Source organism: Phymastichus coffea, unplaced genomic scaffold (genome assembly GCF_024137745.1).
Source record: "Phymastichus coffea isolate CEN01 unplaced genomic scaffold, Cenicafe_Pcof_1.1 PCOF00151, whole genome shotgun sequence".
Classification (NCBI taxonomy): domain Eukaryota; kingdom Metazoa; phylum Arthropoda; class Insecta; order Hymenoptera; family Eulophidae; genus Phymastichus; species Phymastichus coffea.
The window spans coordinates 411,669-435,217 of NW_026706962.1; the positions used below are offsets into that span (position 1 = coordinate 411,669).

The following is a 23,549-nucleotide window of genomic DNA, read 5'->3' on the forward strand; positions in this document are numbered from 1 at the left end:
TATATTTACAAAAGCGCGAAATCGATACGGGACCAATTTTCACCGTTCGTTTGAGGTTATTAGTTTATAATAAATCAAGAGCAATGCGCATGGCATTTTTTTCGAGAAAAGTGTCTCTTCACCCCCTAATTTTCCGATTTTCGATTTTTCAAGGGTACCCTTGTATAGCAGGCCAGGTATCAGAAGGGCTGCACGGACTAATTTTCATTTCCACCGTTCATTGGAGGTTATTGGTTTATAATAAATAAAAAGCAATCCGCATAGACTTCTTTGAGGAATTTGGCACTTCATCCCCTAATTATCCGATTTTCGAATTTCCAAGGGTACCCTTGTATAGCAGGCCAATATTCAGGGGGGCTGCACGGATTGACTTTTTTTCGATTAACGACTCTTTCCCCGTGAAAAAAGCCCTTTTCCGTTGCGATCTCTGAAACTGGATTTTCTACCCTTTCGATCAACCCCCGGAGGTCTACCGGGGCTCTATCTCTTTGGATTACTAATCTCTAATCAATAGTTCACGCTGGATATTTTTAGAATTTTTTTAAATAAAATTTTCAACATTTTCTTCGAGAAAAGTGGCTCTTCATCCCCTAATTTTTCGATTTTCCTTTTTCCAAGGTTACCCTTGTATAGCAGGCCAGAATTCAGAAGGGCTGCACGGAGTGGCTTTTTGTCGATTAACGACTCCTTCCCCGTGAAAAAAGCCCTTTCCGTTGCGATCTCTGAAATTCGATTTTCCACCCTTCCGATCAACCCCCGGAGATCTGCGTTCTTAAATTTTTTTCGTTAGAATTCATTTTTTAATTCGTTTCAATTCGTGGCAAATATTCAAACGTAGAACAGACTAAAGTAAGAGCTTTCACTCTCTGGCTGTCTGTCTCTCTCGCCTACTATTTTCTATCCCGGTTTACGTATTTTCGTTACAATGCCTTACCAATACCATAAAATCGCCATCAACAAGAATAGAAATCGATCGTGAGTTATTTGTTTACTCATGTAAACCATACCATTTTTTATAATGGGAGGAGAGTAGCCTAATGTTTCGTAGATTTTTCGCACTTTGAATAGTAACAGGTACATATGTACTCTTGGGTAAAAATCAATAAGATAAATTTTTCTATTATCGTCGGCTTCGAAAATATAATGCGTAGCAAGATTTTTGATAGCGTTAATTCGTTTTAAAACCTCATTAGGAACAAACGACGACGAGTAATTTACAACAAATGCATACTAAGTGCGCTTGTAGAATTTGTGCTTTTAGTCTCTGATTGGAAAACGTGATTTATAATACTAGTAAAACTGATGTTTTTCGGAATTCGATTAACAATTTCAGTAGACTATGCTTCAATTTTAATAGAAAGCCCAATACGATTTCCACGCATCATTCGCGAATGTAACTTTTGTTGTTACGGAAGGTTTGTAACGTCCGTTTTCGTAGTTTTTACACGAAAGAAGTGCAATGCGATTGCTATTTTAGAGTAATCATGTAGTCTTTAAACAGTTTTGATGTCTTTGCCATTAAAAATGTTCGACTAAAAGACGGGTTTAAAATCGTCCGTGAGTTGATGATGTAAATAAATCCTTTCCGAAGACAGTTGATCGGCTCTGACATTCTGCAAAATACGAGGTAAGAGGCTGCTATCTATAGATTTGTAATGGAGTTTTAATATTTTGTATATATTTTGTTGGTAAAATTACTGGTTTGTGATTAGAGGTTAAAAACATATTCAACGATTTAAATAACATACACAAACTTGAAAAAGTAATCTTCGGAGTAGAGAGACTGTAGCGTTTATTAATATTGATCAAATGAAAATGCAAGCGATGATTAACAATGATACAAGAAAATTGCAGGTTTATAGATGGGCGGCTTAAATAAATCATTTGGTGATTGATTGAAGACGCAAAATCATGCAAATTTTTAACGCAACGGGTCATAGTACGTGTTGTCAATTGCAACAATTTCAATGTCGAACAGTTGAAAATTAGTGTCCAGTGACGTAGAAAGAGCGATTTAGAAAGTGTGGGGGAAGGCAACACACGCACCGAATTTTCGCTCGTCACTGGTGCGCAAAGACATTTAACAAACATATGCTACTGCAGATACGCGGCTAAATCGTTGTCTGATGTTGGTAATAACGGTCACTATGTAGCAGGTGTGAGCGCGTTTATCGTCTCCGAGAAACCGCAAGGAGCATGGAATACAGGCAACATGGACAGAATAAATGAATGGAACTGATTACCCATAGTAAATTTCAATAATAGAATCATAAATTTATGTAAACTATCAAATAAAAAACAAACGTAGACTTATTGTAAAATCATTAAAATTATGTAATAAATTTGTAGGTATATGTAAGAATGACTTATATTATCCCCCCTGAAAATAACTTAATAATTTTTTTAATAAATTCGTACGTATGCACGCATAAAGATCGAACAAAATACACACATACTTTAAAAATAACAAAAATAATTAAAAAAAATCATTCAATTTTTTCGAGTATTCAAGATTCTTCAATTTTTTGTGTAATTTTTTTGAAATTTTTCAATATTTCGTAATTTTGACGAAATTTCAAGATTGACATGTGCATGGACTTTGACATTTTTGGAGTCTCACCTAAGCAATGCGCATGGACATTGACATTTTTGGAGTCTCACCAAAGCAACGTGCATGGACTTCGATCATCTTCATCAATTTCGCGAAATTTCAAGATTTTTCACATTTTTTACTTTTTTCACTTCTTTCATCATTTCGTCGAAATTTTTTACTTTTTTTATCATTTTGTCGAAATATCCAGATTTTTCACATTTTTTACTTTTTTCATCATTTTGTGGAAATTTAAAGTTTTTTCACATTTTTCGTTATTTCGTCGAAATATTAAGATTATTCACACTTTTCATCTTCTTGTCGAAATTTCCAGATTTTTCACATTTTTTAGTTTTTTCATCATGTTGTCGAAATATAGAGATTTTTCACATTTTTCGAAAATTTGACGAAATTTCAAGATTTTTCACTTTTTTCTCATTTTTCATCATTTTGTCGAAATTTCAAGATTTTTCACATTTGTCGTAAATTTGACGAAATTTCAAGATTTTTCACATTTTTCATTTCTTTCATCATTTTTCATCATTTCGTCGAAATTTCAAGATTTTTTAAATTTTTCACTTTTTTCATCATTTTTCATCATTTCGTCAAAATTTCTAGATTTTTCATATTTTTCGTAATTATGTCGACATTTCAAGATTTTTCACATTTTTCACTTTTTTCTCATTTTTCATTTCGTCGAAATATTGAGATTTTTCACTTTTTTCTCATTTTTCATCATTTTGTGGAAATTTCAAGATTTTTCACATTTTTCATTTCTTTTATCATTTCGTCAAAATTTCTAGATTTTTCACATTTTTCACTTTTTTCATCATTTTGTCGAAATTTCAAGATTTTTCACATTTTTCGTAATTTTGTCGAAATATCAAGATTTTTCACTTTTTTCTCATTTTTCATTATTTCGTCGAAATATTGAGATTTTTCACTTTTTTCACATTTTTCGTTATTTCGTCGAAATATTAAGATTATTCACACTTTTCATCTTTTTGTCGAAATTTCCAGATTTTTCACATTTTTTAGTTTTTTCATCATGTTGTCGAAATATAGAGATTTTTCACATTTTTCGAAAATTTGACGAAATTTCAAGATTTTTCACATTTTTCATTTCTTTCATCATTTTTCATCATTTCGTCGAAATTTCAAGATTTTTTAAATTTTTCACTTTTTTCATCATTTTTCATCATTTCGTCAAAATTTCTAGATTTTTCATATTTTTCGTAATTTTGTCGACATTTCAAGATTTTTCACATTTTTCACTTTTTTCTCATTTTTCATTTCGTCGAAATATTGAGATTTTTCACTTTTTTCTCATTTTTCATCATTTTGTGGAAATTTCAAGATTTTTCACATTTTTCATTTCTTTCATCATTTCGTCAAAATTTCTAGATTTTTCACATTTTTCACTTCTTTCATCATTTCGTCGAAATTTTTTACTTTTTTTATCATTTTGTCGAAATATCCAGATTTTTCACATTTTTTACTTTTTTCATCATTTTGTGGAAATTTAAAGTTTTTTCACATTTTTCGTTATTTCGTCGAAATATTAAGATTATTCACACTTTTCATCTTCTTGTCGAAATTTCCAGATTTTTCACATTTTTTAGTTTTTTCATCATGTTGTCGAAATATAGAGATTTTTCACATTTTTCGAAAATTTGACGAAATTTCAAGATTTTTCACTTTTTTCTCATTTTTCATCATTTTGTCGAAATTTCAAGATTTTTCACATTTGTCGTAAATTTGACGAAATTTCAAGATTTTTCACATTTTTCATTTCTTTCATCATTTTTCATCATTTCGTCGAAATTTCAAGATTTTTTAAATTTTTCACTTTTTTCATCATTTTTCATCATTTCGTCAAAATTTCTAGATTTTTCATATTTTTCGTAATTTTGTCGACATTTCAAGATTTTTCACATTTTTCACTTTTTTCTCATTTTTCATTTCGTCGAAATATTGAGATTTTTCACTTTTTTCTCATTTTTCATCATTTTGTGGAAATTTCAAGATTTTTCACATTTTTCATTTCTTTCATCATTTCGTCAAAATTTCTAGATTTTTCACATTTTTCACTTTTTCATCATTTTGTCGAAATATCAAGATTTTTCACTTTTTTCTCATTTTTCATTATTTCGTCGAAATATTGAGATTTTTCACATTTTTCGTAAATTTGATGAATTTTCAAGATTTTTCACATTTTTCGTGATTTTGTCGAAATTTCAAGATTTTTCACTTTTTTTATCATTTTGTCGAAATTTCAGGATTTTTCACATTTTTCGTTAATTTGATGAAATTTCAAGATTTTTCACATTTTTCATCTTTTTGTCGGAAATTCAAGATTTTTCACATTTTTCGTAATTTTGTCGAAATTTCAAGATTTTTCACATTATTGATCATTTCTTATCATTTCGTCGAAATATCGAGATATATCATATTTTTTACTTTTTTCATCATTTTTGATCATTTCATCGTAATTTGAAACCTCTCATCTCATACGTTAATTTTTTGAAATTTTAGGATTGTTCAGCTTCCTCACTGCGTATCTTGTGATCATCGTTCAAAATGAATAGGTCATCTCTAAATAACTCTATCAGTCTAATCGGAACCAAACCAGACCAGCCCGACCTAATTGGATATCTTCAATATGACTCTTCGTATATACTGTTGTGATAATGTTTGTAAACGAAATGTATTTGTACAGAAGCACAATAAACGAATGGTTAACATTATCCAGAACGACTACTTTTTTCTTTTTTTTTTCTCCAAAGTCCTATTACCTCATTTCCCATGACTCGTTTCAACGTTAAAAAGTATCCTTTGAATGTACCCGAAAGAATTGGATCAACTGAATGGAACGTCGAAGATTGTCACCAGACCCACAAGATGTAAATCAGAACCAGAAGATACACACATTCATATGTAGTCTACGTTTAAAATAAAAGAAAAGTCCATCTTTGTCCATTGAAGAACTAAACCTTTCCCAGCATCGCCAGCTAGTGTTCCGTGACCAGCGTTAATAACTCAACCCAACCCAATAACCCAAATTTCACTTTTCATAACCCAACCCAATAGGCCAAATGACCCAACAGGCCAACTAACCCAATAACCCAACCCAACCCAACCCAACCTAATTGGGGGTTTACTTGCGCGTTTTTCGGTGAAATTCGATTTTTGTGCTTTTTTTCGGTGTATTTTCGCCTTTAAAGCCGTTTTTCGAGGTAAAAAACCGCTTTTTTTCGGTCGTTTTTTCGAGAAAAATGGATTTTTCTTTATTTTTTTTTTCGTTTTTCGATGCGATTTTTCTTCGGCTACCCCCCCCCCCCCCCCGCGCGCGATGTATATATAGAGTTTTTTCCAGGATTTTCATCGCTTTTTTCCTCTTTTTTGCCGGTTTTTTCGATTTTTTTCCGCCGATTTTCGCGTTTTTTACGGTGCGATTTTTCTTCGGCTACCCCCCCCCCCCCGCGCGCGATGTATATATAGAGTTTTTTCCAGGATTTTCATCGTTTTTTTCCTCTTTTTTCTCCCGAGTTTTGCGTTTCTTGAATTCATGCGGTCCAGGATTTTCCGATTCACGGCGAATTTCCCGAGAATTTGAAAAAAACGTGATTTCAAGGTCATATTCAGCCTCCGGGATTACTTTTCCGCACCATTCCAACGAAAATAGCTCTCTCGCGTGCAGCTCCACTTGCCCCTCAATTTCCAGAGATTTTCTTCTCGGATTTTCCGTTTCGCAGCGAATTTCCCGAAAACTTTGAAAAAACTTGATTTCAAGGTCACATTCAGCCTCCGAGAGTACTTTTCCGCTCCATTCCAACGAAAATAGCCCTCTCACGTGCAGCCCCACTTGCCCCTCAATTTCCAGAGATTTTCTTCTCGGATTTTCCGTTTGGGAGCGAATTTCCCGAAAACTTTGAAAAAAAACGTGATTTCAAGGTCACACTCAACCTCCGGGAGTACTTTTCCGCTCCATTCCAACGAAAATAGCTCTCTCGCGTGCAGCCCCACTTTCCCCTCAATTTCCAGAGATTTTCTTCTCGGATTTTCCGTTTCGCAGCGAATTTCCCGAATACTTTGAAAAAAACTTGATTTCAAGGTCACATTCAGCCTCCGAGAGTACTTTTCCGCTCCATTCCAACGAAAATAGCTTCCTCACGTGAAGCCCTATCTTTCCCTCATTTTCCAGAGATTTTCTTCTCGGATTTTCCGTTTGGGAGCGAATTTCCCGAAAACTTTGAAAAAAAACGTGATTTCAAGGTCACACTCAACCTCCGGGAGTACTTTTCCGCTCCATTCCAACGAAAATAGCTCTCTCGCGTGCAGCCCCACTTTCCCCTCAATTTCCAGAGATTTTCTTCTCGGATTTTCCGTTTCGCAGCGAATTTCCCGAAAACTTTGAAAAAACTTGATTTCAAGGTCACATTCAGCCTCCGAGAGTACTTTTCCGCTCCATTCCAACGAAAATAGCTTCCTCACGTGAAGCCCTATCTTTCCCTCATTTTCCAGAGATTTTCTTCTCGGATTTTCCGTTTGGGAGCGAATTTCCCGAAAACTTTGAAAAAAAACGTGATTTCAAGGTCACACTCAACCTCCGGGAGTACTTTTCCGCTCCATTCCAACGAAAATAGCTTCCTCACGTGAAGCCCTATCTTTTCCTCATTTTCCAGAGATTTTCTTCTCGGATTTTCCGTTTGGGAGCGAATTTCCCGAAAACTTTGAAAAAAAACGTGATTTCAAGGTCACACTCAACCTCCGGGAGTACTTTTCCGCTCCATTCCAACGAAAATAGCTCTCTCACGTGCAGCCCCACTTTCCCCTCAATTTCCAGAGATTTTCTTCTCGGATTTTCCGTTTCGCAGCGAATTTCCCGAAAACTTTGAAAAAACTTGATTTCAAGGTCACATTCAGCCTCCGAGAGTACTTAATAGCTTCCTCACGTGAAGCCCTATCTTTCCCTCATTTTCCAGAGATTTTCTTCTCGGATTTTCCGTTTCGCAGCGAATTTCCCGAAAACTTTGAAAAAAAACGTGATTTCAAGGTCACACTCAACCTCCGGGAGTACTTTTCCGCTCCATTCCAACGAAAATAGCTCTCTCACGTGCAGCCCCACTTTCCCCTCAATTTCCAGAGATTTTCTTCTCGGATTTTCCGTTTGGGAGCGAATTTCCCGAAAACTTTGAAAAAAAAACGTGATTTCAAGGTCACACTCAACCTCCGGGAGTACTTTTCCGCTCCATTCCAACGAAAATAGCTCTCTCACGTGCAGCCCCACTTTTCCCTCAATTTCCAGAGATTTTCTTCTCGGATTTTCCGTTTGGCAGCGAATTTCCCGAAAACTTTGAAAAAAACGTGATTTCAAGGTCACACTCAGCCTCCGGGAGTACTTTTCCGCTCCATTCCAACGAAAATATCTTTCTCAGGTGCAGTCCTACCTTTCCCTCATTTTCCAGAGATTTTCTTCTCGGATTTTCCGCTTCTCAAACCTGAAAATATCGTGGGGGGTTCGGGGGGGGGGCGGAGGCGCAGCCCCCCCCCCCCGATGGAAAAAATGTTGTAAGAAAAATCGTAAAAAATGAAATCATTACCGTCTCCTACAACTCACTTTCTTTCTAATTTTGAGGAAATTCCGTCTAGGATTTGCTATTTTACAGCGAATTTTCCAAGGTAGTTCCCTCCCTCTGCACTTTTTCCGGGCTTGGGACCGGCATAGACTCACATCTATGGCGGCATTAGGGGAATGGGAGAGAAAGGAGAATAGGTTTAAAGGGAATGTCCTAGAAAATAAAGTAAAAAAACGCCGATCATGTAGCAGAACTCTAAGAATTATTATTTAAGTAAAACTATTCCTACACTAAGTTATCTACATCACATTGTTATTTATCCTGCACCTTTCCTTCTGCCTTTGTTCAGTTTATTGGCTATCCATAGCTCATTGTTCTTTAAGTTGCTATATTTGTTCTGTGGACAGATCTTTGTATTTGATAATCCGTACCAGAGGATGCTTTTATGGAAAAAAAACTCACCTTCTTTCTTCGATCCACCGGTCTATATTGTTTCAAGTTTCTTATCTGTCTAACTCCAGCGGAATCATCAATGGACGCTTCAGGAAAATCTGTTCCCGAAGATCCAGCCACTCTCCACCATTGATTGTAAGCGTAGCGGCCCAGTGCTATATTTTTATCGAGGAATGCATTTGGGAAATAATCAACGTGCTGCTTTACAAACGTTTTTATGCATGTTTCCACAATTTTATCGTCCACATCCAATTTCAAAAAACTTATAAGGATGCTTGGTAACAGTTTGTCCGGGTGTAGTATGCTTTTGGTTATTTCACTTGCTGATACCGTTCCTTTGAGTGCAATTGTTCTCTCTAGCTTGTGTCTGGCTACGAATGCTTTGATTGCGGCTGCTTTGAATGCCGTCTTGGGATTTTGAACAAAAGTATTAGCTTCTGAACCGTCCAGTCTGACTAATCTAGCTACGGACGCAATAACCGTAAACAACCATTCTATTTTTCCATTGAGACTTCGTAATGGATGTTTGTGTGTGTTATCTGTGGGTAAAAACTTGAATAAAGTTGGCACGTAAGTCGCGACTAGTACATGTCCTGAGAATTTTTTCAGGTTGATCGAGTCGAGTAAACATCTTGAACCTGTCGCTGGGGTGTGATTTTGGTCACTGGTTGCGGTCTCAAAATGTATCTGTTCATCATCATAAACCACCTCCTCTCCAACTTCTTCTTGATCACTAATCACGTCGCTTGAAGAATCATAGTCGCCTACATCAGTGTCGCCGACGAGCATCGAAGAGGATTTTGCGAAGGAAATTATTGATATTTCTTGTTTTTTGATCATGTCTTTTGCTGTAATATAATCAAACGCCTTAAACTTGTGAGGCATTAAAAAATATTTCACTTTTGATTCCGTTTTATTTAGCTCCACGATTGTACGCTGCGTAAGTCTACAGCAGCCGTGTATCTCTATTTCCTCCATTGCGCTGCGTAACAATTTTATGTCTGAACCTATAGAATTGCGTAGGTACTGAGGCCATGGGGAAAACGATAGTAAACAGCCGTTCTGAAATATGAAATAATACAGCGGCTCACCTTTGATAAGGTCACGTGCGAAATTTCTATTCGATATTCACTTACTTTTGCCAACTGTTTGAGGAGAATATGATCCCGAGAGTTAATGCCTTCCTGTAATGCATCTATAGTATCAGCCGAGTGCACATCCTCCAAGCGAATACGGCCATCGGTTGCCACTCGTTCGTATTGTTCGAGTACACTCATTTGCGTTCTCGCATTCTCTCGGAATTTCGTAATACTTGTATGATGAGGAAAGTACCTGAAAAAAAGAATAATTAGGAGTTGTCGATAAAAATAGTGTTTGAAGTTTTAATTATGGCAGAGAATTGATCTCAATCATAAATATAAAGCTTACTTAAAACTTGCACCGCCGAGACCGAAATAATTAACTAGAAGGCCATGACGAAGCTTTCGGACCAGTCTTTCGGATGGATGATATGTTTGTGCGTACGTCCTGGTGTAAGGACTACGGTAGCTGTAGCAAGCACTACGGAAAAATTTATATTTAACGATTAGTGGCAAGTGCTTCATCAATTTACAAATTAATTTACTATAACTCACGTCACATGGCCAGCGTCCATTATGAATTTCGTGAAAATAGCTCTCACTTTCGAACACTTTACATTTGCTTCCGATCTCAGTACTTGTCCAATGCCTTCAGTTTTAACGATGACCAGTTCATTTTCCAACGCTGTCAATGTCAAAGCAAGGTGGGCTTGAACGAGAACAATATGTGGGCACGTGAGTTTCACATTCATCTCATATGCAGTTTGCTCAATCGCGTCTTCCCGATCGTCTTGCATGCCATGCTCAGCAGCTGAAACCAAGTAACGCATTAGAACATGCGGTGGATACGAACCATTTATAGAAAACAGTAACATACTGTAGAAATAAAATTGCTCGATTTCATTTTCAGTAAAAAAAGACCAATTTGTTAATTGCTCATCGATAGCTCGTGACACTTTTGGCCAATCCTTTCTGTAGAACCTTATGGACCCTTCGCCATGCTCATTGAAGTCAAGTGACTGTTGCGTTGAGGTCTCGTCACTAGGTAACAGACATTGGTTCAGCGCAGTTTTCACAATTTCATTGCTGAATTGTTTGCGAAAAAATCTTATGGGCATGTTTTTGGGATGGTAGAAGGTGAAGTACACCGATTTCACGCCGTAATTCCCGAATCGCATCACGGACCACCGATAATCATCGTTACAAATGATTTTTTGTTTCTCCATCAAGATCGAAATAAGTTTTTCATTTTTTTCAGGCAACGGAAACAAACATTTCAAAGGATAATCGAGTCTTCCGTTACCACCAGTAAACGTCTCACATTTCGTTGAAATAATTAACAAACTGTCGGTATCCTGTGAAACAACTCTTCGGCCTGCTTTTATATCTGCTTTCAGAGTTTTATAATCGATGACTGTGAAACGGGAATCAATTTTTTCGGATTGCTCTTGATCTCGTACGCTGAAAATTACAGGCAAATGCTGAATACATGAAAATCAACCAATGTAAAATCAAACCTATTTTGTACCGTGTCGAGAACAATTCAGTTGGTACTTGCTCCATATCGTCATCAACATCCATCAACGACTCAGCCTGCGGAATATTCGACGAGGTATATTTTACACATAATATATCACAATTATATTTGAAAATTACCTCACAAACGTCGATATTTGTTTGTTTGCATGATGATTGGACAGCTGATGTTTCGTTCATCGCCATTTGTAAATTTGCGACACTAGAAAATAAAACAAACGAATTATATCAATGTGTACGAGCAAATGGGTTATCAAGTACGACGAATACTGACTTGAGTTTGTAATGAGCAATAACTTGAGCCATCATCTTTTCCCGTAGCTGTACAAAGTGATCGCATGATCTATCTTGTTCTACATGTAATAATATAGGTGCTTGCGTCTCTACAATGCATCTGTCATTGTCAGCGATCCAACTTCGAATTGTTTGGGCATTTTGCAAGGCCCAAAATCCACAATTTACCCCATCATCATCTGCTTGCTGCAGTTGACTAGTGACTCTGATCCTAATTGTATTACGAAACTGTTTAAGAACAGCTTTGTATTGTTCATGCACTTTTTTATTGACACTGTCTGCAAAGAATCCAATTGATCTATTGCACACGACCAATGTTGCCCAGTGAATGGGTGGTTGATGCAGGATTAAAACAAGTGTGCCAATTTCATGGCGCACATGTTGTCGCAACCTTTGTCGCAAAACCTCAGGGTCACCTATAACCTCTATACAATCGTCATCGTTCTTCTTCAGATTGTAGAATGGTAAAAGCAAAACCAAGTCTGCGTGGTTGAGCATGTAATCGTATCGCTTTTTCAGAGTATTGATGACTAGCGCAGGTCCGTACATGTCATCATTGCCGCTTCCTGCGGTTTGGTCACCTCCTAGCTGACGATGAAGCGCCGCTACCTCGTTGTCTATAGATGATTTTATAATAAGAATTGAAGGGAAATTTATGGAAAAAAATTATCAAAATACAAGCGGATTATATTTGGTATGCCGAATCAGGAAATTTTCAATTACCTATCATTTCTTGCATTAGCTCAGTAGCCATTATTGCAACGCTCCTCTGCCAGGTCACGCTTGGGAAACTTTATGCTGAAAGATATGTTATGGATTATTCATTTATTTGCTTCAAGTTAAACGGTAGTGATACTAATTGGTAAAATAGAAAACAGTTAGCGGTGCTAAATTTTAACATATTAAAGTTCAAAGCTTGATACTTCAACGCAAGTTAGATAGGCTAACCTCACTTCCATATTACGTTTTATGAGTTTTTTAAAATACAATTATCTTGGAATATTTTTTTAAAAACCAGTGTTCTTCAAGCTATAGAGAGAAACCTAATGCAATCATAAAAAGTGGGGGTCGTGGTACTCATTTTCAAGCTACAGCTGTTGGAATAATTCGAGCAAAGTTCATGGCATACTATGATTTCACTATTTTTTTTTCGTTTTTCCGTCAACTCTTATCGACATAATAATAAATGTATAACGTTTTAAAAAAATTTTAAAGATCAATAATGATAGTTCATAGCGATTTTTGAAAAAATCGAATTTCGAACTTTATGGTAATTGAAGAAATACATCACACGCTATGAAATAGCACAATAAATCAATAGGGCACGAATTATTTACAAATATTTACAGCACCCCGCGACTAGTGTCGATTAAATAAAAAATCGGGCATAGGTTCCCCTGCGGCTTGCGCCTTTTCGATTCGCCAAAAGGCCCAAGCCGCAGAGTTATCCCTGTCCCGATTAAAAAATCGGGCATAGGTTCCCCTGCGGCTTGCGCCTTTTGAAAGGTCCCCAGGAAAGTCGCAAATCGCCGAGTTATCCCTGTCCCGATTAAAAAATCGGTGACAGGTTCCTCGGCGATGTGCGACTTTCCCCTCCCCCCGGGATCCCAACCCCTTGAAAAAAACCCACCCCCCTTAAAAAAAAAAAAAAACCAGTACGACGAGGAAGTTTCCTCCCTCGAAACCTGGCAAAAAAAAAAAAAAAAAAAAAAAAAACCAGTACGACGAGGGAGTTTTCTCCCTCGAAACCTGGCAAGCATGCAAATATAAAATGTATAAATACATGTATAGTGCAGGGGTCGCGAACCGTAGGAACAATCACGTTTCCCGACGGATCCTACAACGTGATTGTTGCATGTCAGAAATATGCAAGCCAAATGATGTGTGAATCCGCCTTCGCTTCGGCCGAAACCGATCCAGCGGCTCTACACATCATCCCCGGTGACCTCTTCCAACCGATAAGGGAAATCTGCACCCGGGCTCGTCAGAGTCACCGGGCTCAACCCTATATCTCGGGATCGAAGGCCCAGTCACCGGCCGACTCAGCATATCCCTGACACACGGGATCCTCTTTTTTTTTATATAATTAATAATACAATTATACTCACCGAGGAACTGCTGCTGCTACTGTTGCTGCTGCTGCTACTGCTGCTGCTGCTGCTGCTGCTGCTGCTGCTGCTGCTGCTGCTGCTGCTGCTGAAAACCTGAAAAATAAAAAAAAGAGATTAAATGAAATGTGAAATTTGATGGATGCATTCGTTAAGCGACGCACTATATTGGAAGCCTAGTGCAGCACAGTGAAGGTAAGTAAACTTACTTTCAAAGTGCTGCACTAGGCTTCCAATGCAGTGCGTCGATTAACAAATGCAACCGACAAATTTGACTATCAAAGTTTCCTTACTTTGATAGTCTGCTGGGGATGATGATAATCTAGAGAATCTAGAATCTGAAAAATAAAAAGTTGTTGCTGTCAGTCGACGTATCTGACAAAAAAAAATTTCCACGAAGTAAAAAGTTGCACGAATGTTTTATGTGTAGTCTCAACTGCTTTTATCGAAATAATCAACCAATTTTATGCAAGTCGTTTTTGAAGTTTTGAAATTACTGAGATCTATTTTAAAAACGACAAGAATGTGCATACCAAACATATTTTACAAAAATAATTCAGCAATCATACTTTAATCTTACAACGTATTAATTAATTACATTTGTTCATAAAATTGGTTGATTATTTTGATAAAAGCAGTTGAGACTACACAAAGCTTTCGTGCAACCTTTTTACTTCGTTGAAAGTTTTTTTTGTCAGATTTCACTGATTTCAACGTAAGCTATTATATATATTATTTCTCGATTGCAATTTACTATCAATCAATACAGTATCGATAAAGATAAATTTTATATTCTCTTATAAGGCTCAGTGTGAATTATAGTTCAACTGCTTAGATATCTCAGCTGATGCGCTTATACATGAGCGGCTGCTGAAGGCTCGCGCATGCGCAATAGAAAATGTTGAACACTGGAAAAGAAAAAAGATTCTGACCACCTCACGAAAAAGATTATGAAAAATAACGTTAACAAGTTTTTTGCAAGCGTGATTTCGTAATTTTGAGCAAGTTTATGTTTAATTAAAGCGTTAAGAATTAACTAATACGAAAATTTGCATGTATTTTTCTAATAAAGCTGCAGGTTGTCTCGGTGCATTTTGAATTCAACGTATATAGGTAGTCAGCACCATCGGCATTAATGCCACAGGTGGCTGCCGCGACTCTTGATAAATATAAATTATCCAAAGGTAATGTACATGTAAATTGTGCAACAGAACCAATGTCACTGTTGGATCACGTAATACCAAAAAATATACTCAAGAAAATTAAAGTCCAAATATCTCGCGATGCAAGTGAGATAGAGCTAAACTAACGATTTTTGCGGGTTTCTAAGGGAAAAAATAATCACTTGGCGTTCAAGAAAATAGTACTACTTGTATATTTCTCACGGAATTTGCAAGTCCGAAAATTTTGTGACCACTACATCATACCTACTGTTGAACACGACTATCATAAGAGCGCTCTCACAAAATTTTCAGAGTTGCAAATTTCGAAAGAAATATACAAGTATTACTATTTTCTGAAACGCCAGGTGATTATTTTTTCCCTTAGAAACCCGCAAAAATCGTTAGTTTTGCTCTATCTCACTTTCATCGCGAGATATTTGGACTTTAATTTTCTCGAGTATATTTTTTGATATGACGTGATCCAACGGTGACATTGGTTCTGATGCACAATTTCCATGTACATTACCTTTGGATAATTTATATTTATACGTCGACCGACATCAACAACTTTTTATTTTTCAGATTATACATTCTCAAGATCAACATCCCCAGTAGATTTGAACAGTAAGGAAACTTTGAATGTCAAATTTGTCGGTTGCATTCGTTAATCGACGCACTGCATTGGAAGCCTAGTGCAGCACTTTGAAAGTAAGTTTACTCAACTTCACTGTGCTGCACTAGGCTTCCAATACAGTGCGTCGATTAACGAATGCATCCATCAAATTTCACATTTTATTTAATCTCTCTTTTTTATTTTTCAGGTTCTCTTCGTCGTTGGAGTTCGGTAGCAGGAGGAGGAGCAGCAGCAGCAGCAGCAGCACGGGCAGCAGCAGCAGCAGCAGTAGCAGCAGCAGTAGCAGCAGCAGCAACAGTAGCAGCAGCAGTTCCTCGGTGAGTATAATTGTATTATTAATTATATAAAAAAAAAGAGGATCCCGTGTGTCAGGGATATGCTGAGTCGGCCGGTGACTGGGCCTTCGATCCCGAGATATAGGGTTGAGCCCGGTGACTCTGACGAGCCCGGGTGCAGATTTCCCTTATCGGTTGGAAGAGGTCACCGGGGATGATGTGTAGAGCCGCTGGATCGGTTTCGGCCGAAGCGAAGGCGGATTCACACATCATTTGGCTTGCATATTTCTGACATGCAACAATCACGTTGTAGGATCCGTCGGGAAACGTGATTGTTCCTACGGTTCGCGACCCCTGCACTATACATGTATTTATACATTTTATATTTGCATGCTTGCCAGGTTTCGAGGGAGAAAACTCCCTCGTCGTACTGGTTTTTTTTTTTTTTTTTTTTTTTTTTTGCCAGGTTTCGAGGGAGGAAACTTCCTCGTCGTACTGGTTTTTTTTTTTTTTTAAGGGGGGTGGGTTTTTTTCAAGGGGTTGGGATCCCGGGGGGAGGGGAAAGTCGCACATCGCCGAGGAACCTGTCACCGATTTTTTAATCGGGACAGGGATAACTCGGCGATTTGCGACTTTCCTGGGGACCTTTCAAAAGGCGCAAGCCGCAGGGGAACCTATGCCCGATTTTTTAATCGGGACAGGGATAACTCTGCGGCTTGGGCCTTTTGGCGAATCGAAAAGGCGCAAGCCGCAGGGGAACCTATGCCCGATTTTTTAATCGGGACAGGGATAACTCTGCGGCTTGGGCCTTTTGGCGAATCGAAAAGGCGCAAGCCGCAGGGGAACCTATGCCCGATTTTTTATTTAATCGACACTAGTCGCGGGGTGCTGTAAATATTTGTAAATAATTCGTGCCCTATTGATTTATTGTGCTATTTCATAGCGTGTGATGTATTTCTTCAATTACCATAAAGTTCGAAATTCGATTTTTTCAAAAATCGCTATGAACTATCATTATTGATCTTTAAAATTTTTTTAAAACGTTATACATTTATTATTATGTCGATAAGAGTTGACGGAAAAACGAAAAAAAATAGTGAAATCATAGTATGCCTTGAACTTTGCTCGAATTATTCCAACAGCTGTAGCTTGAAAACGAGTACCACGACCCCCACTTTTTATGATTGCATTAGGTCTCTCTCTATAGCTTGAATAACATACTAGACAATTGTATTACAGGCGCAGCAATGGCGGAAAAGTTACCGATGTGGCTACAGAACCGGTTAGATCACGTGAATGATCGACTGGCGGTGCGAGGTCAACAAATTGGTCCCGATGCCTTACGCAATTTACCGAACCGGTCATTTAAGAAGAATGTACCAAAGAAGCTGCAGTACAAGAAAAATTGGAGAAATTTGAATCGACCTCGGCAAGTCCAGATGATCGACGATCTTACATGTATATACATATTTACTTATTTAATAATTCCACACGATCTCACGTGCTATAAAACATATAATTATTTCAGTGCCAAATGCTCCGGCAGCAGTCGTTGGTCAAGCTATCGGTGTTCAACCTGCAGCAATCGATCCTCCTCCTGGTGTTGAGCAACTTGCTACTGCTGAGATTGTCGATGAACCCTTTGTTGATCGAGAACAACAGGTGCTTGAACAACATGCAAATGTTCAAGATCAACAAGAGATCGATCAATTGCCAGCAGCTGTTGACGATCAACAGGAGGTTGATCAATTGCCAGCTGCTGTTGACACCAACGATGGTCGATTCAATGCTCCAGCACCAGATCTGTCGCCAGTCGTTTTACTGGTTCGATTGCCTGCTTCTGCATTTGATGCTGCAAAGTCTCTCGATTCCACTGCTATACCAGATGCATCGCCAGCTGCAGTTGACGACACTGGACATGATGAAAAGGCATCCGATACCGAATCTGACGGTAAGAATCCTCGTTATTTCAATCTCGTTGTTTCAATGGTTTTACGGATTTAATCAATATCATTCGAGATTGTCATCATAACAATACATTCCAACTACAGATGACGATCCACAATCTGTGACCTTGGATGTGGACAAACGAAGCAGCTCTCGAGCGCCAGGAACAAGCGGGCTAAAAACAGTCGGTGTTGCTTCTCCTGAAGCATCACTTAACGTGCCAACGTGGGAAGACATGGTATATTCAGATAGCGATTGGGACGGTAATAAATGAACTAAGTTTACACCTCTATTCGATTGCTAAAGGTTGTTGTTGCAATCGTTACTATATTTGTTACTTAGACGGAGATCCAACAATCGAGATACCGGACGTGGAAGCTGAAAATGATGGGGAAGATGTCCAAAAACCATCGCGACAATGGAGACATGAGGAAGAAAAAGTGTTGTTGCACTGTCTGGTTTCCGATAGGAGCACTCTTGCGAAAATCAAAGATAACTGCAAAATGCAGAAAATTTGGTTGAATGCCCAGGAGTACATGAGAGAAGCAGGTTTTTCTCGTTCGGCTAAGGCATTCGGGCATAAGGCCAAAAGTATCTGCAGATTGCCAGTAGCGACTTTGATGGCAAAGTATGCTTTGTCAGTAGATGATGCGAAGTTATTCCACTGTCTGTGGCAGTAGTTATGTCCTGTGTGTATATATACATGTAGTTGGTATATATAAATTGATGTATAAGTTAATTTTTCCCCTAAAATTGATTAAAAAGCAGTTTTTTCAAAAATGTATATTTTTTTCTCGAGTGGCCCAAAAGCGCGAAAATACCTCGAACTAGTAATTGGAAACCAGGTATTTCCGCGCAATCCCTAATGCTGCCATAATGACGAATTATGCCGGTCCCAAGCCCGGAAAAAAAGCAGAGGGGGGACTTGTGAGGGCCCTATTTGGCCGATCACCCTGATCACTCTGATAGGCCTGATCACTCAGGCCAAATCACTCAAGTGCTCCAGCGTATCTTGTAGAATTTGGGTTATTTGGGTTATTGGGTTATTGGGTTGGAAAACTTATTTTTTGTGGAATTTTGCCTGGAAAACGGAGAAATGAACTCTGGAAACTTGAAATCTATTTGGAAAACTTTAAATTCTCTCGGAAAACTCAAAATTCATTCGGAAAACTGTATATTTACTCGGAAAACTTTTAAATCTTCCGGAAAAGCGTGTATTTCTGGAGGAAAACTAAAAAATAACCCAATAACCCAAGTAAATTCAATATTCTAGTAACCCAATAACCCAATAACCCAAATAACCCTATTACTTCAACATTCTATTAACCCAAATAACCCAAATAACCCAAATAACCCTTTAAACCGTACCCAAAAGACGATTGGGTTTATATATATGGAATCGGTGAAAATCGAGGGAAAGCGCGGAATCGAGACGGGACCAAGTGGAAACTGTTTTTTAGCCAAAAATAAGGATGTAAATCGGTGTTTCATTTTTACCGCTCGTTTAAGGTTATTCAATAATAATAACCTTTTCAGGACTTGTAAAAATTTCCATTACTGAATAATCCAATAACCTTTTGCGGACTTGTATACTTTTCGGCATATCGGATAAACTAATAACCTCCTCGTGGACTTGTATATTTTTCGGCATATCGGATAAACTAATAACCATCTCCCGGACTTGTATATTTTTCGTCATATCGGATAAACTAATAACCATCTCGTGGACTTGTATAATTTTTGGAATATCGGATAAACTAATAACCCTCTCGCGGTCTAGTATAATTTTCGGCTAAACGAATAAACTAATAACCCTCTCGCGGTCTAGTATAATTTTCGGCTAAACGAATAAACTAATAACCTTCTCGCGGACTTGTATAATTTTTGGCATATCGGATAAACTAATAACCTTCTCGCGGACTTGTATAATTTTCGGCATATCGGATAAACTAATAACCTTCTCGCGGACTTGTATAATTTTTGGCATATCGGATAAACTAATAACCCTCGCGCGGACTTGTATAATTTTTGGCATATCGGATAAACTAATAAACTTCTCGCGGACTTGTATAATTTTCGGCATATCGGATAAACTAATAACCTTCTCGCGGACTTGTATAATTTTCGGCTAAACGAATAAACTAATAACCCTCTCGCGGACTTGTATAATTTTCGGCTAAACGAATAAACTAATAACCTTCTCGTGGACTTGTATATTTTCGGCTAACGAATAAACTAATAACCCTCTCGTGGACTTGTATATTTTACGGCATATCGAATAAACTAATAACCTTCTCGCGGACTTGTATATTTTTCGGCATATCGGATAAACTAATAACCTTCTCGTGGACTTGTATAATTTTCGGCTAAACGAATAAACAAATAACCCTCTCGCGGACTTGTATAATTTTCGGCATATCGCATAAACTAATAACCTTCTCGTGAACTTGTATATTTTTCGGCATATCGGATAAACTAATAACCTTCTCGTGAACTTGTATATTTTTCGGCATATCGGATAAACTAATAACCTCGCGGACTTGTATATTTTTCGGCATATCGGATAAACTAATAACCTTCTCGTGGACTTGTATATTTTTCGGCATATCGGATAAACTAATAACCTTCTCGTGGACTTGTATATTTTTCGGCATATCGGATAAACTAATAACCTTCTCGCGAACTTGTATATTTTGCGGCATGTCGGATAAACTAATAAACTTCTCGCGAACTTGTATATTTTTCGGCATATCGGATAAACTAATAACCTTCTCGTGAACTTGTATATTTTTCGGCATATCGGATAAACTAATAACCTCGCGGACTTGTATATTTTTCGGCATATCGCATAAACTAATAACCTTCTCGTGGACTTGTATAATTTTTAGCATATCGGATAAACTAATAACCTTCTCGCGGACTTGTATAATTTTTGGCATATCGAATAAACTAATAACCTTCTCGTGGACTTGTATATTTTTGGCATATCGGATAAACTAATAACCTTCTCGCGAACTTGTATATTTTGCGGCATGTCGGATAAACTAATAAACTTCTCGCGAACTTGTATATTTTTCGGCATATCGGATAAACTAATAACCTTCTCGTGAACTTGTATATTTTACGGCATATCGGATAAACTAATAACCTTCTCGTGGACTTGATATATTTACGAAATATCGAATAAACTAATAACCTTCTCGTGGACTTGTATAATTTTTAGCATATCGGATAAACTAATAACCTTCTCGCGGACTTGTATAATTTTTGGCATATCGAATAAACTAATAACCTTCTCGTGGACTTGTATATTTTACGGCATATCGGATAAACTAATAACCTTCTCGTGGACTTGATATATTTACGAAATATCGAATAAACTAATAACCTTCTCGTGGACTTGTATAATTTTCGGCATATCGGATAAACTAATAACCCTCTCGCGGACTTGTATAATTTTCGGCATATCGCATAAACTAATAACCTTCTCGTGGACTCCTATATTTTTCGGCATATCGGATAAACTAATAACCTTCTCGTGGAGTTGTATATTTTTCGGCATATCGGATAAACTAATAACCTTCTCGCGGACTTGTATATTTTTCGGCATATCGGATAAACTAATAACCTTCTCGTGAACTTGTATATTTGTCGGCATATCGGATAAACTAATATCCTTCTCGCGGTCTAGTATAATTTTCGGCTAAACGAATAAACTAATAACCTTCTCGCGGACTTGTATAATTTTTGGCATATCGGATAAACTAATAACCATCTCGTGGACTTGTATATTTTTCGGCATATCGAATAAACTAATAACCTTCTCGTGGACTTGTATAATTTTCGGCTAAACGAATAAACTAATAACCCTCTCGCGGACTTGTATAATTTTCGGCATATCGGATAAACTAATAACCTTCTCGCGGACTTGTATAATTTTTGGCATATCGGATAAACTAATAACCATCTCGTGGACTTGTATATTTTTCGGCATATCGAATAAACTAATAACCTTCTCGTGGACTTGTATAATTTTCGGCTAAACGAATAAACTAATAACCCTCTCGCGGACTTGTATATTTTTCGGCATATCGGATAAACTAATAACCTTCTCGTGAACTTGTATATTTTTCGGCATATCGGATAAACTAATAACCTCGCGGACTTGTATATTTTTCGGCATATCGCATAAACTAATAACCTTCTCGTGGACTTGTATAATTTTTAGCATATCGGATAAACTAATAACCATCTCGTGGACATGTATATTTTTCGGCATATCGAATAAACTAATAACCTTCTCGTGGACTTGTATAATTTTCGGCTAAACGAATAAACTAATAACCCTCTCGCGGACTTGTATATTTTTCGGCATATCGGATAAACTAATAACCTTCTCGTGAACTTGTATATTTGTCGGCATATCGGATAAACTAATATCCTTCTCGCGGTCTAGTATAATTTTCGGCTAAACGAATAAACTAATAACCTTCTCGCGGACTTGTATAATTTTTGGCATATCGGATAAACTAATAACCATCTCGTGGACTTGTATATTTTTCGGCATATCGGATAAACTAATAACCTCGCGGACTTGTATATTTTTCGGCATATCGCATAAACTAATAACCTTCTCGTGGACTTGTATAATTTTTAGCATATCGGATAAACTAATAACCTTCTCGCGGACTTGTATAATTTTTGGCATATCGAATAAACTAATAACCTTCTCGTGGACTTGTATATTTTTCGGCATATCGGATAAACTAATAACCTTCTGGTGGATTTGTATAATTTTGGGCTAAACGAATAAACTAATAACCCTCGCGCGGACTTGTATAATTTTCGGCATATCGGATAAACTAATAACCTTCTCGTGGACTTGTATATTTTACGGCATATCGGATAAACTAATAACCCTCTCGTGGACTTGTATATTTTACGGCATATCGAATAAACTAATAACCTTCTCGCGGACTTGTATATTTTTCGGCATATCGGATAAACTAATAACCTTCTCGTGGACTTGTATAATTTTCGGCTAAACGAATAAACAAATAACCCTCTCGCGGACTTGTATAATTTTCGGCATATCGCATAAACTAATAACCTTCTCGTGAACTTGTATATTTTTCGGCATATCGGATAAACTAATAACCTTCTCGTGAACTTGTATATTTTTCGGCATATCGGATAAACTAATAACCTCGCGGACTTGTATATTTTTCGGCATATCGGATAAACTAATAACCTTCTCGTGGACTTGTATATTTTTCGGCATATCGGATAAACTAATAACCTTCTCGTGGACTTGTATATTTTTCGGCATATCGGATAAACTAATAACCTTCTCGCGAACTTGTATATTTTGCGGCATGTCGGATAAACTAATAAACTTCTCGCGAACTTGTATATTTTTCGGCATATCGGATAAACTAATAACCTTCTCGTGAACTTGTATATTTTTCGGCATATCGGATAAACTAATAACCTCGCGGACTTGTATATTTTTCGGCATATCGCATAAACTAATAACCTTCTCGTGGACTTGTATAATTTTTAGCATATCGGATAAACTAATAACCTTCTCGCGGACTTGTATAATTTTTGGCATATCGAATAAACTAATAACCTTCTCGTGGACTTGTATATTTTTGGCATATCGGATAAACTAATAACCTTCTCGCGAACTTGTATATTTTGCGGCATGTCGGATAAACTAATAAACTTCTCGCGAACTTGTATATTTTTCGGCATATCGGATAAACTAATAACCTTCTCGTGAACTTGTATATTTTACGGCATATCGGATAAACTAATAACCTTCTCGTGGACTTGATATATTTACGAAATATCGAATAAACTAATAACCTTCTCGTGGACTTGTATAA

General features: G+C 37.3%; 1 protein-coding gene across 1 annotated transcript; it reads left to right on the plus strand.

Annotated features, from left to right (window-relative positions):
* The first annotated feature begins 15,674 nt into the window (after positions 1–15,674).
* Positions 15,675–18,338, plus strand: LOC131672474 (uncharacterized). Its single transcript, XM_058949713.1, has 5 exons — positions 15,675–15,753; positions 16,951–17,169; positions 17,240–17,662; positions 17,763–17,921; positions 18,001–18,338. The coding sequence occupies exons 2-5, from the start codon at positions 16,959–16,961 to the stop codon at positions 18,336–18,338; spliced, it is 1,131 nt and encodes a 376-aa protein (XP_058805696.1). The 5' UTR covers positions 15,675–15,753; positions 16,951–16,958.
* The last annotated feature ends 5,211 nt before the right edge of the window (positions 18,339–23,549 follow it).

Bases quoted from the DNA above. Each gene is read 5' to 3' on its own strand.
- LOC131672474 (XM_058949713.1), top strand. From the start codon at position 16,959: ATGGCGGAAAAGTTACCGATGTGGCTACAGAACCGGTTAGATCACGTG. The intron at 17,663-17,762 runs GTAAGAATCCTC...TTCCAACTACAG, and splicing joins ATCCGATACCGAATCTGACG to ATGACGATCCACAATCTGTG. The intron at 17,922-18,000 runs GTAATAAATGAA...TTTGTTACTTAG, and splicing joins TTCAGATAGCGATTGGGACG to ACGGAGATCCAACAATCGAG.